Genomic DNA, 19,766 nt, shown 5'->3' with positions numbered 1-19,766 from the left:
TGTTATCCGTGGAAAAGCAAACTAACCCGGGTTATCCGATGCATTAGATGTGCCATCAGGTTGCGATGATGCTCGCAACATCCAACATTTAATTACAAAAGATTTAAGACGGATTTCCGGTAAAACCAGCCCTGCAGGTACGGCGAAAATTACACGTGCGATTACAGCTCTAAAGCGACACGCCGAAATATGTGGCATTATCGGAAAATATGTAAATCAGTATTATCGAATCGAATTAGGAGGAGGCGTTAATAAACGTACCGCCCGTACATATGGTTACATTCATTTATCTTACGGTTCGGACAGAGCCTATTTCTAGGTAATCCTAGATGCCGTAACATAACTTGAAAGTAACTAGATTTTCCTTATACCAATTCAACCCCGTATCACTGACTCAGAAGTAACTAGAATTTGAATAACCCTAATCCTAATTCTGTGTTTCAATTTGCTGCATTCTTTGTTTTTGTTTAACTTGTTCATCAATGTACTTACTCTTTTGCAGACGAGTCCCTCTCTTTCTTCTTCGTCTACTCGAATATTTCTTCTTCAGTTGTAAGTAGTTATCTTTGTTCGTTTACTGATCTAATCCTCTCCAGAGAAACACTTTCACATGTTCACCATCAGTTACGTCCTTCCTCATTTTCCTCAGCATCCAACCAGTATTTCCGCACCGTTTACATTTGTCGTTTTTACACTGTTTGATCGAAAGCTCGTCAGTCATTAACACACGAACACTACTATTCTCATTGCACTGGAAGGATGTAGCCTGGAGGATTTAGAAGCGCCAGGAGCGTCCACTCTCGTCCTATAACAACGCCGACGTTAACTGCACGCTGCCTCGTTAAGCTCAGCACGATGACGAGACGATGACACCTGGAAACATCACGTTCTCAAGCACTTGGACCATGCGATTGGATTCATTAACTAAACTTGTCGATTGGAAAACAAGTAAAACCTTCATTTGCAAATTTCTAAGGTTCAAAAACGCGTCTGGTAAGTCAGTGTCGGAAAATAAACCAAATTTTTTTTAACAAAGAGAGAAATATTGTTCATTTTGTTAAAATGCAATATGAATGTTCGAGATATGATCCTTTTGCATCAAGGTGAAGTGGGGCAAATACAGACTGGTTTTAGCCAGTATTTTTCTATTAACAAAAATATTTTTGTACGCTGCGTATGATTATTTCTATACATTTTGATAAGCAAATATTAAATTTATCGATTTTATCCAGGATTTTTCTTCGATCTAAATCTACGATAAAAATACAAAACGTTTGTTGAATATCTATGGATACGTAATAAGAGAAAAATAACCGAGGATGTATGTTAGAGTAAAAATGACGCTTCAAAATAGCCGATACAAGGATCGATATAAAAAGGACAAACATAGATTGTGATCACGTGCGTTCGGAAATGCTTCTATTGACAAGAATGGATAAATTCTAACAATATGGAACGTGGTACGATTGAAATCTAAGTTGCATATATTTTTCAACTGCCTGGCCGTAAGAAAGGAAATATGCAAAAACAAAATTTGTCCTCCTTTCATTAAATTAATATAAAAATTCCTTTCAATCAAATTCTATTGCATTAAATACGAATACATGTATCGTTTCTATTACAAAACTATTAGACTGTGTAATAGTTCATTAATAAAATAAAATGCAAAATTTTGAAAACATAAAATTAAACAAATTTGAAAATTAATTAACAAGTGAAATTTAACATAAAATTTGTATGTTCGTAAAGGTAGAACCTAAACAAAACACTATGAGGAAGTTCTCTTTCAATCCAAGCTGAATCTCAGGTATATAACGAACACGATTACGATAAATCCAGGTATCACTCCAGTATTTCGTTTCAAAGTTTCCTTTCACGATCGATCGAAAGCTAGAATCCATTGAGTTTCTAAAGCTCTATTTAATAGACATACAAATTCAAATTTAACGTCGACCCTTACGTATTTTCAATAGAAAAATATATTTAATACGTTTTCTACCACGGGGGTCCTCGGTATCCCGTGCAGCATTCATATTGAATTTTCATAACGTATCAAGATAGATATTTGAAATACTTTATTCGCAAGAAGTCGGCCAAGTTTAATAATAAATATTTTTAAAAACATATCTCACTGATTTTACTGAGCTTGAAATATTTTGTCAATGTTTCCGAGAAACGCACAAATATTTTCGACGCTACGTATTGTATTTGGAGTTTTGAGTTTGACTTAGTTAAATTTAGATTATGTTTGCATTATACTGGGTTAGAGAATAAACGAAAACCATAACTATTATGCAATTTGTTTTGATTTTTGGTCAGCAAATCAACGCGGCGCGGCGGTAGCGTGCAACTAACTTTTTGACTCTTCCTCCAGATTCCAGATGATGAACAGAAATATAATATTCCAACACTGATAATATGATTCAAAATTAGAATATCTTACAAGTAACAGAGGAGCTTGTCAATTAAGATTGGGTACACAATTTTGAAACAAAACTGGAAAATTTTACTGGATTCATTGTACTGGAAAAATAGTATTTCGAAGAATAATGTAATATTTGGGAAATTAAAGTGATATAAAATACAACATTATAAAATGTCGAACAATATTAATTTTATTAAAATTATGCTAATATTTCTTAAGGATATTTGTATAACCTTAAAATATAATAAAATATAACCATAAAATGAATGTTGGAAATTAAAATTAATTAAAAAAGAAATTGAATTAAAACTACGGCTCTCTCCATGGTCCGCCATCGAAAGGATAACAATTTTTCTCATTGGTCCACTTTTATTCCTCAACACAATTTCCCAACCAAAATGAAAACGAAGAGCGCCAACGTAAGTAAACAACGCGTTAATTAAAGTTCTTCAATAACCCGAGTAAGTTTCATTCTTATAACAATATCCAAGTACCGAAAGAGAAAAAAAAGAGTTAATCACGCGTATATTCTCTTTTAATTGCGAACCGCCGTTACCGGATAAAGCAACGTGTAATTTGTCGCAATTGGTATAGTTCGGTGTTTTCCGGCTCCCTTTGCTCTCTATTTTTTCCCCGGTTACCCCATTTTTCTCGACGCGTTTTTTTTTCTCCTTTTTCCCGCCACCTTCTCTATTTTCTCGTACGTGAACCTCGAATCAGGTAACGCTGCGGAAAGCTGGACTGAGTGTGCCCCAGTTTTGCGGTGTGACCGACACTGACTTTATAATCACCACGTTAACGACGTGAACTAACCTCAAACGATAATCGACGCGACAATAGCCCGAATCGATCGAGAATTCCTTAGAGAGAATCTTAAATAACCTAAACGTTTTTGAGGTAAACTTACAATTTTCGTTAGGCTCGTCTTCGACACCACTGGTACGCACAAACAACTTGCAAATCGCGGGAAATGTGGACACTTGTCACAGGGCTCAACACGTACTTCCGTTTGTTCACTGATGCACACTGCAGTTGATGGAATAACAAACAAAGAGCAAGCGTCGTTCACGCACGATAGAGGATGAACTTCGTCACATATCGTGGCCAATCAGGCCGCTTCGATGGGGCCCGAAGTCACTCCGAAACTTTCCGGAAACGATCGATCGATGTCGATCGGACTCACGCGAAAATCATCAACGAAATACACGCACACGGAACGAGAATTAACGAAACGCGGATTGAACTTGAGCACGCGACCGATTAGACCTGTATTTACGGACGCGAACGCATGATTCTTCACAAGGTTTGATCGCTAAAGGAAGTTTATCGATGACGCGACTCGGTCGCCGGTTGCTCGTTAGGACTTCGCCTGTGGACTGCCGGGCGCCGCGGCAAAAGCTACCGCGCAGCACGCCGACGCATCCCCCTTAACCCTCCTTGCTCGCGCCGATATCAACCAATACCAAACGGGTAGCTGGCGCTCCACGCTTTTCCGCTTTCCTTTCGCGCCCTTGCGATACATGCACTCGCGGAACCGTGCCGATGCTAACCCACAGTGGATCGCGAGAGATCCATCGTATGATGAATAATATGATGGGTATGCGGGGAAAATGCTGTATCTGAGAACAAATGTATCAAAGGATGATGTCATTTTCTTGAAATCTGAGCTGGCTCTTTTTAACATTTCGTTCGACAAAAGAAAAATAAAATATAGAAAAGAATAAATAGTTGAAACAAACGCGCTACGTTCCTCCGACCGGAACAAGGACCCAAATTCCATGTTGGTTATCATTCCACCCTCAAACGCGGTGGGATATGACAACCACTAAAAGGTTAATTAAATTAAGCAACATTAAGGTCTTCAAACAAATACCACGAATAAAATTACGTTCTTCCATAATTATTATATAATTTTTAGTAACTAATTTAATATTGTTTGAACAAATTATAATAAATATAACAGGGACAATATATCTTTGTTATACTTACAGTATTCTAAAATATTAATACAAAATTTTGTTACTTGCTTTGTCAAGCAATACGTATAACAAAAGTAAAATTTATATAAGTTTCTTTTTACAATATTTGCTTCTAATAAGAAAAAATAATTGTGTTATTTATTTTGTTAAATACGAATTGCATTCGTATTTCTACTTGCTGCAATCATTGCAAAACTTATACTTGTATCGCAATCCTGATCAATCCTTTCCTTTTAAATTACATGAACTTTATATTAAACGTTTCATCACTTTCCACCGACACACGGTGGTACTTCGATTTCTGGTTCACACATCGAGAAAACTGTTGTCACGGTTTCTCAATCGAAAAGTTTATCCACGAAAATTTTTGTCATCGTTAATTGCCATATTCGTTCGGTCGCGTTACGAAAAATCGACGATAATAGCAATTTCTAACGATTGGAAAGAAGGTTTTAAAATTTCTCAATGACTCTTTAGTAAATACTCTGATTGGATGCTATTGGCGCGATGCAGCGCAACAATCAATACTTTTTTTCTTCCTTTTTGGTGCCAACAAACGGTAGCAATTATCTAGCGGAATTGAAGGCCCCGTTTGCGTTCTCGAGAAAGCCAGTTCGATGGAGTTTTAGCTTGCTTGCTTTTACTTGAGGAAGAGGCTGAATTATTTCGATCCAATTACAACGAGTAACAATGAAATGTGTAACATCGTGCACCGTGAAGATTATTTCATGAAAATTGTTTAACAAAGATAGCGGCTCGTGTATGTATCTTTCTGCAAAATTTTTAATGAGCAGTGTAACCTTTATAATGAAACTTCGAAGTTATATGATTCAGTTATACAAGTTTTTATTTTGCACTTTAAATTCACACATATAGGTAATTCGAAAGTTTTCAAAAATCTTTTTTCGTGATTCTGATAAACATCAGGTTGTTGCATATCACATAGAAAGTCTGTTATGACATAATTATAACGAATACCCTGTATACATTTCCAATCAAAGTTGTCAGCCATTATATGTACCACACGTAGAGCTACGAGTTTAGAATCAATGCTATTCGAGTAATCGGCGATTGCACGTTTCATATTACTTGGAAAGCTCTTTTGCTCAGCTTCCGAAAACTTTGTGGATGAACGAACGTTTGAAGTTCAGATTGGAGTTTAAAGTGAACTCCCGGGTCCATCCTGATCGTTTATCGATGAAACACAGGATCCAGTTCTAACTTGGAAATGCGACGACACGTAGAAAATCTTTATCTTCTAAGGAAAACATAGACAGATTGATTTTTCCGTTTAGTGGAATCCTCCATTGTATAATAATTTACCTGTGAATTTGCTAGCGTCATACGTTTTCTCGTTTTAGTAGAAAGCATTAGGCCAACGTTGTTCACGCGTTGAATAATTCAAAATGAAAAACACTTGTATCTTTGAGACACGTGGATTTAAAAGGAGTAAAACTTTTTCTACGACATCAAATTCCGTTTTGCTGAAACTTTTCAACCTCCTGCATGTCGCCCCGAAATTTCCTCGTGTTTCTAAGCTCGAGAACCACTGTTTTACTATATAATGCTTCATGCATATTTCATACACCCGTTCATGTATTGATACAAGCGCAATTTGGTTTCATTTCATTTCAATCGCGATGATATAATTGTTTCGTTCAATATAGATGTAATGTGTTGGAAATTTCATTGCTGTCTCTCTCTATTTTCACGGTTTGTAAATATTTAATTACACATAGTTGCCTAGCATCTTATTAGATTGTTGCATGGTATTACATGTCAAAGTCATTAAAATATTTCATCCTTTCTACTCTTTAGATAAATTATAGCCTATAAGAAGGAGTGCAAAATGAAGATAAAAATAGTTAACATTCTGTCTTGTATTACTTTTCTTATCTAATTAAGGGTCCCATTAACCTTTCCCTTAAACTTCTTTAAAATAAACTGTACTTTCGAGCTCCTTAAGTTCTTCTGTACGGTACTTATCAAACAGTAAAGCCCGCTTTAATTCTGTTGGGACAATCTAATTTAACGTGGTCTAATTAGAAACGCGAGAATCTGCGATGAATTGAATCATTATGCACGAGAAGTATGCGGAAATTGCAATGCTCGGTGATTAACAGGCAAATGTTAGAACAGAATTTATGGAAATAATGGAAAGAATAAATGTCACGGTATCAAAAGTTGTTCCAAATGAAGCATTCCATTTCTCATAACGGCTTACGAGTAGTTATCAAACTTTCCTAAAAGATTCTATCTTTTTTTTTTTGGAATAATTTGATGCTTTTTTATTACCAACTTTTATCATACCTCTCGCATGAAACGCATGCAATTTTGCTGATTAAAAATGAAGTATTCGATTAAAAATCATTTTTGAAAAGTACCAAAAATACATCTAATAGTTTACATATTTAATAAAAAGGACCGGATAATTTATTTAATGTACTAGACCGAGTCTTTGATGATCATGGTCACAGTAAACAGCACAGCACACTGTTTATGGATAGAGGATCGAGAAGGACACTCATCAAAACCAGAGTGATCCGACAGTAGCAGGATAATAGATTGGCATACTTGCGAAGTACCTATGAATTCCCATAGGAAATTAAGGTTCAACGTCAAAGGAAGCCATCAAAGAGAAAGGCAAACTGAACGGAATGCTTTTCTTCAATTCAACTTCTACTTTCATGTAATTATTTTTAGGCAAAACCTTCGTATCGGGTGATTGTAAGCAATAAATATAAGAAAAAAACTTTCTTTATAATAATTATACCATTGCACAGAGGGACATTTATACCGTAAATGTGATAAAAAATTCGAATATTTATAACTGTTTTATGAGATAAAATAATAAAGGTATTGAAAGTTTATTCTAAAATTTAGCGTGTTTGCGAGAACACAAGCTAAACGGCCAGTTGGAAAGGACGAAGGGAGAGACGGGAATACGAGAAGGGATGAAGGTAGAGAAACGAGACAACTACGTTGCTCCCTCATAGGGAGCATAGCCTGTTTAATTAGCGAACAAATTAAACGTCGGGACAGCCACATCCGACATGGCCACGTAATTAGAGGTATTATAAATTAATTATAACGCCGTAGAGCAGCCAGTTTTGTGGGATTCAATCTTGGAATGGGCTAGGCATCGCACGCCAAATGAATGCCAAACAACTTACCTATACCTGCTGCCAACCTCTTCCTACTCGCCATTCTCTGTTCTTTACTTTATTACTCGATAGGGCATAATTCAGACTTAATTTCATATTTTGATATTTCGAAAAGTCTAAGCTTAAGAATTTCCATATTTCCAAATTTCTGTGCCTTTATGACATGAAAAATGATTTTGGTCGAAAAGTCGCGAAAGTAAAAAGCAACGAGAGGCGAGGTAAACCGGAAGCGTTACGGTGTCTGGCAACAACTTAGACACGGTTAAGTATTAATCATAGTCAATTAGCGGACATATAGCGGTTGGTCGTGTCGGCATATCGCTTCCAGTGACGCCTCCGGGTCCTTCGTCATTAAACTAATTGATCCCGCCGCGTAGCAGCGAGTGCCATCGGCAATCGGACAAATTTAACGGGCGTACGTTGGAAACTGGTGATAACTGAGAATTAGCTGTTACTGCTTTCGGCGGGGTCACGAGAAAATCAACGGGTCGAACGTGTTTGTTGCTGGCACACGTGATGTCTCTCGTCTCTTAACGTCCGCGATAACGACATGCCATAAACAGCAAATAGAATGTGGCAAAGGATACGCTGAATTTTAACGAGATTAAACGCTGATGATGATTAACACGTTCATTTCTGATACTTTGCGCAAAACTTCACTGACGCACTTATCGGCCTAACTAACTAACCATAAACGGGGGACAACCTCTATTAAAAATATGAAATGACTCCCTCTGTATTCTTAAATTTTTAAATTTTAAGATTTTCATCAACGTTTCACACAATATTAAACACTTGACGCTGTTATTAAAGCTGAAAACCTAATTACACCAATGGTCGCACGGTCTATTATTTTAATCGATGCTAATTGGTTAATCTCCCGGAAACAAAATGTAGAGTATTCTCTTGGTAAAATAGAATCTGAGCACGTGATACTCGTAAAGTTTGCATATCGTAGCTGGTTTTCATCTTTATTCAATGCAAATCCGTATATTCGATCGAGAGGCCGTGACTTATTGCTGATTACCAGACTCGATGGAAGACTTTCAATAACCGGATACGCCGATGTAATTTTAACGTTATAATATATTGCACCCCCGTGAATGCACTTTATATTACCTAATGCTATATAAACATATTATATGGATATTGCCGTGGCAACGATGCATAATGCTTAGCCGCTAACAATGGGCAGCTCGAATACACCGGGTTGGCTTTTGCGTTGACAGGCTGAATTAAGAGAATTCATTGGATACCAACCAGGTGTAGAGCGGGTTACGTTAAGCTGCGGAGAAGCTTATAGATCAGTTTTAAATTTTATCGTCGTGGCATGGTAATTTGTTGCTGTTAGGAATATTCACACTGACATTTATAAACTGAGATTCTAAGGTCTTAAAGTCCGACAATTTTTAAATTCCGAAATTCTAGGATTCTCAAATTTTCCGAATTTTCGAGTTCCAAAACTCCAAAATGTTCACATTCCAAAAGTCTAAAATTCTAAGCTTTTGAAATTTAGCTCAACTGTCTTCTAGATTTACGATGTGAGTTACTTTACAAAAAGAAACGTAAGGTCGATTATTAATCAAGTTAAGGGAGACGGTCCATCCGAAAAAAAATTCTAGTTACGCCAGTGGTGGTGGCACAGTTGTTTGTAGCCGTAGGTGGCTGGGTATGTACAATGGCTAGGGAAATATCAACAGGTGTACTCAGTTGGTTGTTTCGCTTAATCGGTTTCTATTCTGTGACCGAGACTTCTAAGCTCCGCCCCGTAATTCGTGATATCTCCCGAGGGTATTCAGTCGACGTGGTTCCAGTGTCTTTGGCCAAGTATGATTATCCGATCGCTTTTCGAAATAACCCCGTACACGTGGACTGAAACCGAAATCTTTAAATCACCGTGTCTTTTAATCCTCCTTTGTGATTTAAAGCTCTGAAATTTTGCAATTTTTATATTTTTGAAATAGGATACATTTTTTATTCGTTTGATTTCTATGGAGAGAGCCCCAATTTTAATTTAATATTTATTTTACAGTATTCCTTTAGAAATTATTCTTCTACACGACACCCAGTTTTAACATTTCCTTAATGCAAAATTCATCTGATGCATTGGATTAGAGCTTTGCCTTAAAGTGCCAATCACTGTCTAATTCGTCCTATCATAAATAATCATCAGTTTCTACTCAATGACCATGAAGCGTGTCTCTATCAATCGATACGTATCCGAGATAGAACAGAATAGATCCGTACAGGAAACGCGTGACAAGTCAGACCATCGTATTGTCCATTCGATCCTCCCGATTCAGTTTCCTTCCTACATTCCAAGGATTACGATCGCGTCACTCGTCCATCATTAGACACAGATCATAAGCCTAATCCAGAATTACATAATGTTTTAACTTGTTTAAAGTAAATTACAGGATTTAAATTTCTGGGAGAAAATAAAAATTTCAAAATTCCAAATTAACATTTTAAACTTTAGAATTTGAATTAACAATTTGAGTGTTAATGTTTTGAAATTTATAAACATGATTTTTGAATTTTTGATAATAAAATCTATCGTCTGTCTACCCTATTCGCCTAAAACTCATCCATAATAGCGGAAACAGCTTCTGTTACAAATCCACTGTCCACGTACCGGTAAAGTCCGACAGTTTAACAAGTTCCCAGACCGATGAAATTGACCATCGCTGCGGAAGCAATAAGGAATAACTTCGGTTTTCGCGTGACAAGATTCGGACACCGGCCCATTAAACCGCGAATCGATTTCTAGGTAACTTCAATAAATGACATTAATATTATTTCGATGGATAAAAGAAGAATAGTTTGCTGAATAATAAAAACCCATTAACTTTATTTCTTCTTTCTCTATGGATCTTTTTAACTAATCTATAAATTCTTTATTAAACTATTGTAAATCTTGACATCTCGTTACAATCAATCAATTGATACTTAAGATATTTAAGATAAAACAAATGTAGAATCCCATTAGAATTACGAGAAGGGAAACACCTTTTCACACAGTAACCCATGTTGCAGTAACAACCTTCTACAGTGGTACGATCATTACTCGTTTTCTCTACTGTCTGACTTTTTCGTCTCTTTACTACTTCTTGTCTGGCAACGATTCTCTATTTTCCCTTGCCCGTATTCTTTCACTCCAAACTCCAAACCAATATTCTTGGTGAAGAAATACGTGCACAAAGGTAAACTGAGGATTAAGATTCTAACACCTTGAGATTTTTTTTTTAATTTAAGATGTGAATCAACTAATCGCCAGAAGAAAGTAAATAATTTTAATATATATATAAATTATGAAAAAACACAATATTAATGTAGATATTGGAAAATAAAGAATTTCAAAAGTGACTAGTTTGTTGCACATATGCATAGTCCAGGATGAGCATGTTATCGGAAACTGCATGCATATAGGGTGCAAGCAAGCATCCCATGGGAAATACAAACAGATGGTAGCAACGTATGCAACATATTAAACCATACCGTGTACGGAACTGATTATCAGCGCCGTATCATACATTAAGTTTCACTGCAATGAAATTATACCTGTATGTTGATTCATCAAGTGATTGTTGTTTTGTCTGTTTCAAATATGCAGTTGTTCTTGTTTGTTTGGCTCCCGAGCTTTGCGGGAGCCTCGCCTCAGCATTCTGTTATTTATTATTTTATTACTCTTTGTGAGCCCCACGGGGACTAGCCTTTCCAAATATTTCCCATTTTATTCACCATCCCTTTTATTTATTATTTTATCGCTTTTCATGGACCTTGGTTCTCACCCTTCCCGGTTATTTATTATTTTTTTGTCTTTGTGGACCTCACAAAGCTCAACCCTATATCCCTTACATCCCTATACATTCTTTACATCCAAGTACCCCTTACATCTTAGCAACCCAGATATCCCTGCATTGCGCCCCCTACCAGCAAAAAACGGAACTAAATTTGGCAAAAATTTCAACTAAATTTCGCAAATCGAAATAACGCTCTCTGATGGTAAAAGTAGGAACAAAATTTGTACAAAATCGCAGGGCCTCTAACGGCAAAGATTTCAACTAAATGACGAGACAAAGTGACCCAGACGATCAATTTTTTTGATTAATTAATTGGATAATTATACAGTGGATAAGTAAAATCGAGTTTGTAGATTTTTGAATAGACACGACCAGTTGTTCTAAACAGGATCACCAGTAACATTTCATACGACAAAGTATTATAAAAAAGATAGCTTTAATGCGATACAGGCCGATGTAAGAGAAAATCTTGACGTGGAAGAGGGAATGCAACAGTTCCGGCTTTAATCAGTCTTCGAATCAAAAATCCACTGTAAAAAGTCGAAAGTTCGTTAAGCACATAGTACAAGTACAAACTACGCTCGTTTAGAAGTGAAACAGGTGAGAAAAGCCATTTTCGAGTCAGCGCACCTTCTTCTTCGCTTCAGCACACTTTTTTCGTATAATTCACAACCAAAATCAAGAGTCCATTTTAATTTGTAAACAAATGGGACAATGTCGATGCAAGAGTGAGGAGAATTTTTCATTATATTCTTCTTTTAAAAGTAGACAGGACATCTTTATTTGTCATTCGCAAATTTACATCGTTCTTGGTCAATTCTTAACACTTTCTTCTGCCATGCAACGAGAAAGCGAAAAAGAATAGGGAATCGAATTTGCTTTAGAATCAACAGAAATATTTAACACGTTTACTGCTATGAGGGTCACCAATGACCGACGTTCCAAATTTTATATAACTGAATTATTAAATTTTTTATATTATGTTAGTAATACCAGGTATATAACACGCGATATCGCGTGCTAAACCAAAATCACTTCTTCAACATTTATTTTGAGAACATAACTAAACATAAATAATTTCAGGAAATTTTCTGTAATATCTGAAGAACAACATATTTTCAATATTTGAAAATCAGTCTTTCTAAGGTCAATAATTAATATTTAAATACGTCTTAATATAGATGTTTATTTTCACTGTGGCAATTAACGTGTTAATATTACTTTATTGAACATTTGAAATCGATCGGATAAAAAATACGATCTTCGTTACGAAAATTCCCGTTACTTTTGCATCTACCGAAAGTCATCGTTTGTTTAACAGCTGAGAAAAAAATTTGCATTAGTTTAATTATAAATCATGAAATGTAATCTGCATTCAATTATATTGGTGTACTTCGTGTTTTTCTCAAACGTCAGATGAATTTAAAAAAAAAAAAAAAAAAAAAAGAGGAAACATAAGATAATAATAAGAGTAAAACACAATAAAGCTTGAATTTTTAAAAACGGTGGTACTACTAATGATATTTGTAGCAAAAATATACAGGCCACGTGGCTGCTTACAATATTACGCTTCGCAAAATTCTCCAATGAAAGAAAGAAAAAACTTAACAGACACGAGAAATGAAAGATCTTTTTTTTCTTTTTTTTTCTTTTTTTTCTTCTTTTCTTTTGACAAAGAACATAACGGTTAACGACGTCAAACAACCAGTACTCAATGTCAGTCAGGCGTGGAGGCTGTACAAATCATTGATACCCACTGACAATGAGCTCATTGATTGTACACACCTTATACTTAAAAATCTAGAGTTTCATTACGATACTGCTCGCACGAATTTCTTCCTTGTTTAATTACACCAGGAAAAAAGAAACTGCTGACCCATACTACTCCGCTCGATTGATCCAATTCGTTATGTTTACGAATAGATTGTACAATGTCAAGTATAACCTTCCTTAGGAAAATCAGCGACATAGAGAGAGCAGACGTCACTACTCATGACACGAGGTCACGTTTGGGAGTTCCAAAATTATCAGACATAACGAGTAGCTAATCTCCTTCCCATAACACCACTTTTTTTCCTAGAAAAAATTACCATACAAGGCGGTGCACGTATTATCGCCAAAATAACATATGTATCGCGTCTTCATCTTCGTACTTATCGTTGTTTCCTGGATATACGTTTACAAATCATGTTTCTCTCTTTAGATATCTCCTGTACAGTTGCGCAAACATGTTCTCTTCAGATAAGGGTGCGAAAGTTTAGTTTTCGATCCGTGAAAGTTCGTGTACGAAGATGAAATACAAGGAACGGAATATGTATATTTTATATACACGAATCGGAGCATGTGTGTGCATGCATAGTATGCATGCATGTACATACACTTGGATGCAAAATAAACTTCTCTTTGTTAAAAGTGAACGTACGAAGGAGAAGAAGCGGAACACTTCTTATCCTGCACTTTCTTTTGTTTAAGAGATGCCTAAATTGCACATAACTGTATGTGTGTGTATATATGAGGTGTATGCTGCGTGTGCATGTATGTATGTACGAAACATGTCGCGTTAGACGTTCTGGGAGTGGAATCAAGACCACGTAGGTACGTATCGCCGGTATACGAAAGCAATGTAGAAATTCGTTTGTTAATAAACGTATGCGCAATAAGTTGTTTTTTTTTCGCCCTCGTGAACGTTACTATCGCCTAGAGATGAAAGAAAAGAAACCACGGAAGTCCATGAATGTACAGAATGGAAAACTAAGATAGGTTTGTATCAGACAATGTTTTGGCGAATAAAGACGCAAGAGAATAGCATAGTCTCGTAAATTTGTCAAAATACATGTGCAATAATACATACGTATATAAGTTTTCGAAAACGATTATTCGTCTGGCGATCTTAACGGTGCCTTTAATGTATAGTATCGAACACGGTAAACTTCCTTAAGGAAAATAGCGATAAAGCTGCATCAATAGCGTGTAAACGTCTAGTAGAGAAAATTTTATTTAACCTAATCAGTCGATTCCTGAGATTGGGAAATTAGTGTAAGGGAGGATATACATACGGTTCATCTCATTATCAGAGAGGGTAAATCTATGATCTCCAGTCACAACGTGTTAATATTTAGTTAGTTATTAAAATTTTGAATTTAGAAATGTAGATTCTGAAATTTGAAAATTCGAGTATTGAAACTTTGAAACCTTCATAATGCCTGGTAATTAAATGGGTCCTCCTTTCCCTATACCGTCGTGTTACCTAGGAAATCCTACCGTGTTCGATACTGAATACATTTTTATTATTATGCTTTATTTTTTTTTTTGACTGGCCAGTGTAAAACGTTACTGTGGCACAAATAAATTTTTCTTACTTTCACGTTTGATACGTCACGTAAATAGAGTTTCAATTAAAAATTGATGTTACGATATACAGAATAATTGAAAAACATTATACGGTCCTGAAATCTGCAGATTTTCCATTTACTTTAATATGAAGTTTTTGGATTGCACAATATTTTTAAAACACCCTGTATAACATATTAGTAGAGTAGGTGTCACTAAAAGTTCGCATGAACGTACGTCCAAAATACAGAGCTAATTTTCGTGTGAATTTCAAGGACATCAATCGCTTATTAGACGATGTAACAAAAAAGTTGTTCGTATTAAACGAGTCACACAACCAAATCTTAATTTTCAAAAGGAAACAAAATAATTATTTCCAAAGAAAACCAATTTATAAGAACTCGCATACGAACGTGTATATGTACATCTATACAACCCTTAATTATTTTATTAAGGAAATATATACTAACTAGTATTGCTATGCGATTTCTTTATCCATAATTAGATGAAAAATTGAAACGTGAATTATAAAAATTTGTTAAGTAAATGCATTATCGGTTGAGTTTTAATTGGAAGTTAAATGAATAATAATTACAACGTAAAGCATTGGGAAATATGTACATTCGTTATTTTAATAATAGTTAACACAGTATCCTGTGTGGCAAAGAGAAATTTAAAATAGAATGCTTATAATTAATCCTATATCTTCTAAAGCCTCATTATACGCTACTGCAATATTAATTTTATTGAAAAATGTGTCTTACTTGAAGGTACTTTTCTGCAGGTAATGATTTAGTTGTGTGCTCGTTCGCATCGTTCCAATTATGCTCGTCAATGAATAAATACAAAAAAAAAAAATTGAAAGGTAATGGCAAAGCTAACATTACCCCCAGAAACATCGCATTTAATTAGATACTGCTTACTTCCTTATTTTTTTTCATTTTTCTTCTTTAACAAATGTATATACCCAAACAACTTATTTATGAAATTGCACAATGAATGAAAGAATTAAAATATAAGATAGAATGGAACGAATGAAAGCTCACAATGATAAAAAAAAACATTTAGAAAAATTTTCAATATATATAACTATCTAAGTTGCTAACCGTCGTGTTCCTCCCCTCCCTGTTCGAAAGACAGGAAGCACGGATTGCGCAAACGCATTTCACAGAATGTTTTACACTGTTTCGTACGTACGTACAACAATGTGTACTCACAAGAAAAAGAACTAATATTAATTGTTATTTGGAATAATTACGATTCTTAGTAATTCCGAAACGTAAGAATCAATTCCAGATAAAAATGATTATACCTCACATTCACAAATGCGATTGGCGTTTTCTAATCACTAATTACTAAAAATCTATATGCATACAGAATCAAACACTTCACTGTTTGCGCGGCAGCCTTTCTCAGCCATCAAAGGAATTACGCGTTAGATTAATTCAGTATCTTAAGTTACCTAGTTAATGTTGTGTTTTGTGTATCAAATCATTATCGTAACAATTATTTGTTGGGCACACACCGAATTAAAGTCTCAGCTGTAAGCACGCCCCAAACTTTTGTCTCCCAGGGATTTCTATTCATTAGCCATCCTCTTTTGGAGGGGTAAACCAACCTATAAGCATGTTTAAATATACATAATACGACCTCTATTAATTTATTAAAAATATATTCAATATTCAGAAACTCTGAAACTTGAATTTCGAAACTAAAATTGTACATTCTAAAGCTTAAAAATTTTAACTCCATTTTTTTGAAATTCGAATTCTGAAGATCGAAAGATTTGAATTTTGAAATTTTGAAATCCTGCAATGTTGACCTTTATAATGTCTAGTAACTTTCAAGTATCTGAGTAATTTTCCCTAGAAAAGTTTCTACCGCATACGCTAAATTCTACTGAAGTACTGGAACATAATTATAAAAAGATAAAATTATTCTCTTACCATTTTTTTCATGTATTTGTACAAGAGACTTGAATGACTGTTGTGCACGTGCTAGGCTGTATTGGCCTTGTCCACATACTTTGCTAGCACTACCCGGTCCCTGAAATTGTATGCGCGCTTTTCCCTTCACTAATGTTGCTGAAATCTGCATGATGACTGCTTCAACTGTGTAGGCTGAACTCCAACCTTGTTTCGTTAAGAGTTCCATACAAATAGCGCCTCCTATAAGGACATATCCGCCAGAGATCATGGGATGCACAACTCTAACAAATGGGGGTTCAAAAGGATACGTTTCCTGTAACAGAGAAGACACATTAGTATTGCCTTCCATCTTATAAATCTAATATTATATGTCAAAATTGTTAACATATTTACCAAATTACAGAGTTTACAATACTCAACATATTTAAAAAAATGACAAGATAAGTAGTGAACATGGTAGGTCTCCCTAGGGAAAATGGCGACATAGGAGAAGGTAAATCACTATTCAAGAACTACCAGGCATTATGAATAATTAAATAAAAATAATAATAAAATTTCAAAAGATGTGAATAGAAAAATAAATATTAAATCAAATTTTCCCGGGTGAGCATTTACACGCAAGTACATGCCAATTTCCTTAAAAAAGCCTACCATCTTTGATACTATACAATTTAAATCTAAAACAGAAGTAGAATCAATAATTTTGTTTAAATAATTGAAATTTTCTTACCTTAAAAAGCATGTTAAGAAGAATACTGTCTTTGCCTTCTTTTTCTTTCAGAAGTATGAGATCACTGTGTAAAGGTGAATCAGGATCAACACACATCAGCCTGACGTTCCATTCATACAAACTGTCATTTACTAATTCTATGCTGTACATTCCTGTAACAAATTTTAACAAATATTCGAATATATTAAAAAATGTAAAATTATATTTCAATTGAAAAAATTTTGAAATGTAATATCACCTTTTTTGAAACTGTCACTTCGATAAATGTCGCGCAATTCTTTCATAAGTCTGTCTGTGGCTTGCACGCTTCCACAGACAGATCCCTTTAAATAATCTTGTCTTTGATTTTGTCTCAACCTTTCTAATGTCGCAAGATGTTCCAATTCTATTTCCTCACCCTTAGAAATAAAATTATCATACACAAATAAGTACATACATGTACAATTTATAGAGTAACACAGTTTTTATCCCAATCTGCCTTATTTACCTTACTCTTAGCATTAGCATCACCCTCATCCATATCTAAATGGAGGTCTTCCTCTGTATCACTTTCTTCATCTTCATCAATGTCTTCAGCATCCTCAGCTTCCATCCTTTGTGCTGCAGCTTCATTTGGTCCTCCTAAGCGCAATGGATCCAAAGCTGTCCTCAACCTTTCAACATCAGGGGGTTCTGGTAATGAGTGAAGTCTACATAATTCTTTTAAGAGAATCCCAACTTGATTAATGACGTGGTTGTCTCTGCCAGTGGTAGTACTTAAAATTTGTACAGCATTCGTCACACTTGTTTCCTCTGACTCTGCAAACCATACTGGTGGTGTTGAAGGATAGGTTTCCTGTGGCAGTAATAAATTGTTAAATTTTTATTTAATCTATATACAATTTATCTTTATTTAAAATTTATAAGAATAGAGAAAAATCTTCTTTAAAAAACAAAAAGATTCCTTTGCACAAAAATTCAAATTCAAATTCAAATTCGAATAACAATCTCTATAAATAAAATATCGTTCATAAATATTAATAAGAAAAATAAATTACCAATAATAATTAATTGAATAACGAATGTTTATCATGAACTCATATATGTATAATATTTAAATAAGGATATATATCTGAAATTGCAGTTCAGCGTCGCTGGTCGTCTATATACATATATGCGTAACAGGAACCGTAAAATAATTAGCAATATTAATTAATATGCAGAAACCAATTAGCATTTTCAATTTTCTGTTAAATAAACAATATAAAAAATACAGAATTGATTTTTAATTAATCTTACAAAAAAAAAATTTAATTTCAAATCGGATTTGAACTTGTATTAAAATGCGTTTGACAAAGTAAACAGAATAACGTAGAACGCAATTTTTTTTTAAACACACGTGATTAGTTTTCATATATAAACTGCGGATAAAATTTTCAATATCTTGAAATAAATAAATGTTTCTCTTTGATAGCTAAAGTTTATTGGCATTAAATAAAAAAATTTCGTAACGAGGCAAACGGTAATGGCAACGGTAACGGCAACGCAAATGGATATGTTCATTGTTATCTACTTTATCTGTAAATATTATCTGATATATACGAAATATAGTACGGTTTCGTGCAAATGAGATATAAAGTGCATAGAATTTTTTTCAGCGTGTAAAAGAGATACTATTACGAGGGGCCTACCCTCTATTTGTGACATACATTGACCTCTAGCGCACTATTAATTCGTCTGAAAATCTCCACGGAAACTGCCTCATGGAAGCGAGAAAGAATCGATCGTAACTACAACAAAATGTAGAGAGCAACGGGAAAGTGCAGCAGGGAGAAAAACGTGCAATAGGGCATACACGGTATTACGTGGACCCGGGCATGGCTCTTGTCAAAAAGGCCAAATAACAACACCGAGTGTTATTGTTTCTTTGTCCGAACACGGTCGTAGACAGCGACGAAAAATTAACATGGTCCCCGTGTGTAAACAGGAATATTCTCAGCGATAAATTCACGACAATCACAACTTACTCTGTTCGAAATTTCATCCATGCTTGTTACACTTACTGTAATATTGGCGTGTATTTCGTATTTCTTCCCATTTTTACCGACGAACCTGCAGCTCAGTTCGTCCACACTCGCAGACATTATCTGAAATCTCTCATGGCTCTTTGGGAAGACGGACTCAAGAGTTTTGATCTCCTGCTTGAGGGTGTTCAAACAAGCCATTTGGGGGAACGAACGAAATTGCCGGACCCCAAATTTTTCGGAGATGCCTGTCCGAAAATTTGTACAGCAACCCGAAAAGAAACACGACGTACCCGATGACTACCCGACAAAATGGCGACCGCGACTGACTGCTTCGGCCAGCCTCGTACAAATTCGTTCGCTTTCGTCACAGATGGCGACACTCGACTATTCAAATAATCGTG

At 35.2% G+C, this 19,766-nt stretch overlaps 2 protein-coding genes across 3 annotated transcripts in view; both read right to left on the bottom strand.

Moving 5' to 3' along the window:
- The window catches only part of LOC117607594 (opioid-binding protein/cell adhesion molecule), a 137,003-nt gene extending 133,218 nt beyond the window's left edge, over nucleotides 1-3,785 (bottom strand). The window contains exons 1-2 of the mRNA XM_034331466.2: nucleotides 3,333-3,785; nucleotides 493-873 (exon numbers count right to left, since the gene is read on the bottom strand). The gene's annotated coding sequence lies outside the window, so the exon portion shown is untranslated. The remainder of the gene's footprint in view (nucleotides 1-492; nucleotides 874-3,332) is intronic.
- A 9,014-nt stretch (nucleotides 3,786-12,799) lies between these two features.
- LOC117607785 (ubiquitin-conjugating enzyme E2 Q2) lies at nucleotides 12,800-19,700 on the bottom strand. Of its 2 annotated transcripts, none has more exons than XM_034331901.2 (6): nucleotides 19,366-19,700; nucleotides 17,847-18,194; nucleotides 17,598-17,757; nucleotides 17,360-17,511; nucleotides 16,648-16,942; nucleotides 12,800-16,319 (listed from the first exon to the last, which is right to left on the bottom strand). In XM_034331901.2, the coding sequence occupies exons 1-6, from the start codon at nucleotides 19,561-19,563 to the stop codon at nucleotides 16,288-16,290; spliced, it is 1,185 nt and encodes a 394-aa protein (XP_034187792.1). In that variant the 5' UTR covers nucleotides 19,564-19,700; the 3' UTR covers nucleotides 12,800-16,287. The 2 variants fall into 2 exon arrangements, with proteins under 2 accessions (XP_034187792.1, XP_034187794.1); XM_034331903.2 differs by having other exon boundaries at nucleotides 19,402-19,700.
- Between the last annotated feature and the right edge of the window lie 66 nt (nucleotides 19,701-19,766).

This window comes from Osmia lignaria, chromosome 6 (assembly GCF_051020975.1).
Source record: "Osmia lignaria lignaria isolate PbOS001 chromosome 6, iyOsmLign1, whole genome shotgun sequence".
Taxonomy (NCBI): domain Eukaryota; kingdom Metazoa; phylum Arthropoda; class Insecta; order Hymenoptera; family Megachilidae; genus Osmia; species Osmia lignaria.
Note: the sequence above shows the minus strand (reverse complement) of the source record. Positions and strands in the feature narration are given on the sequence as shown.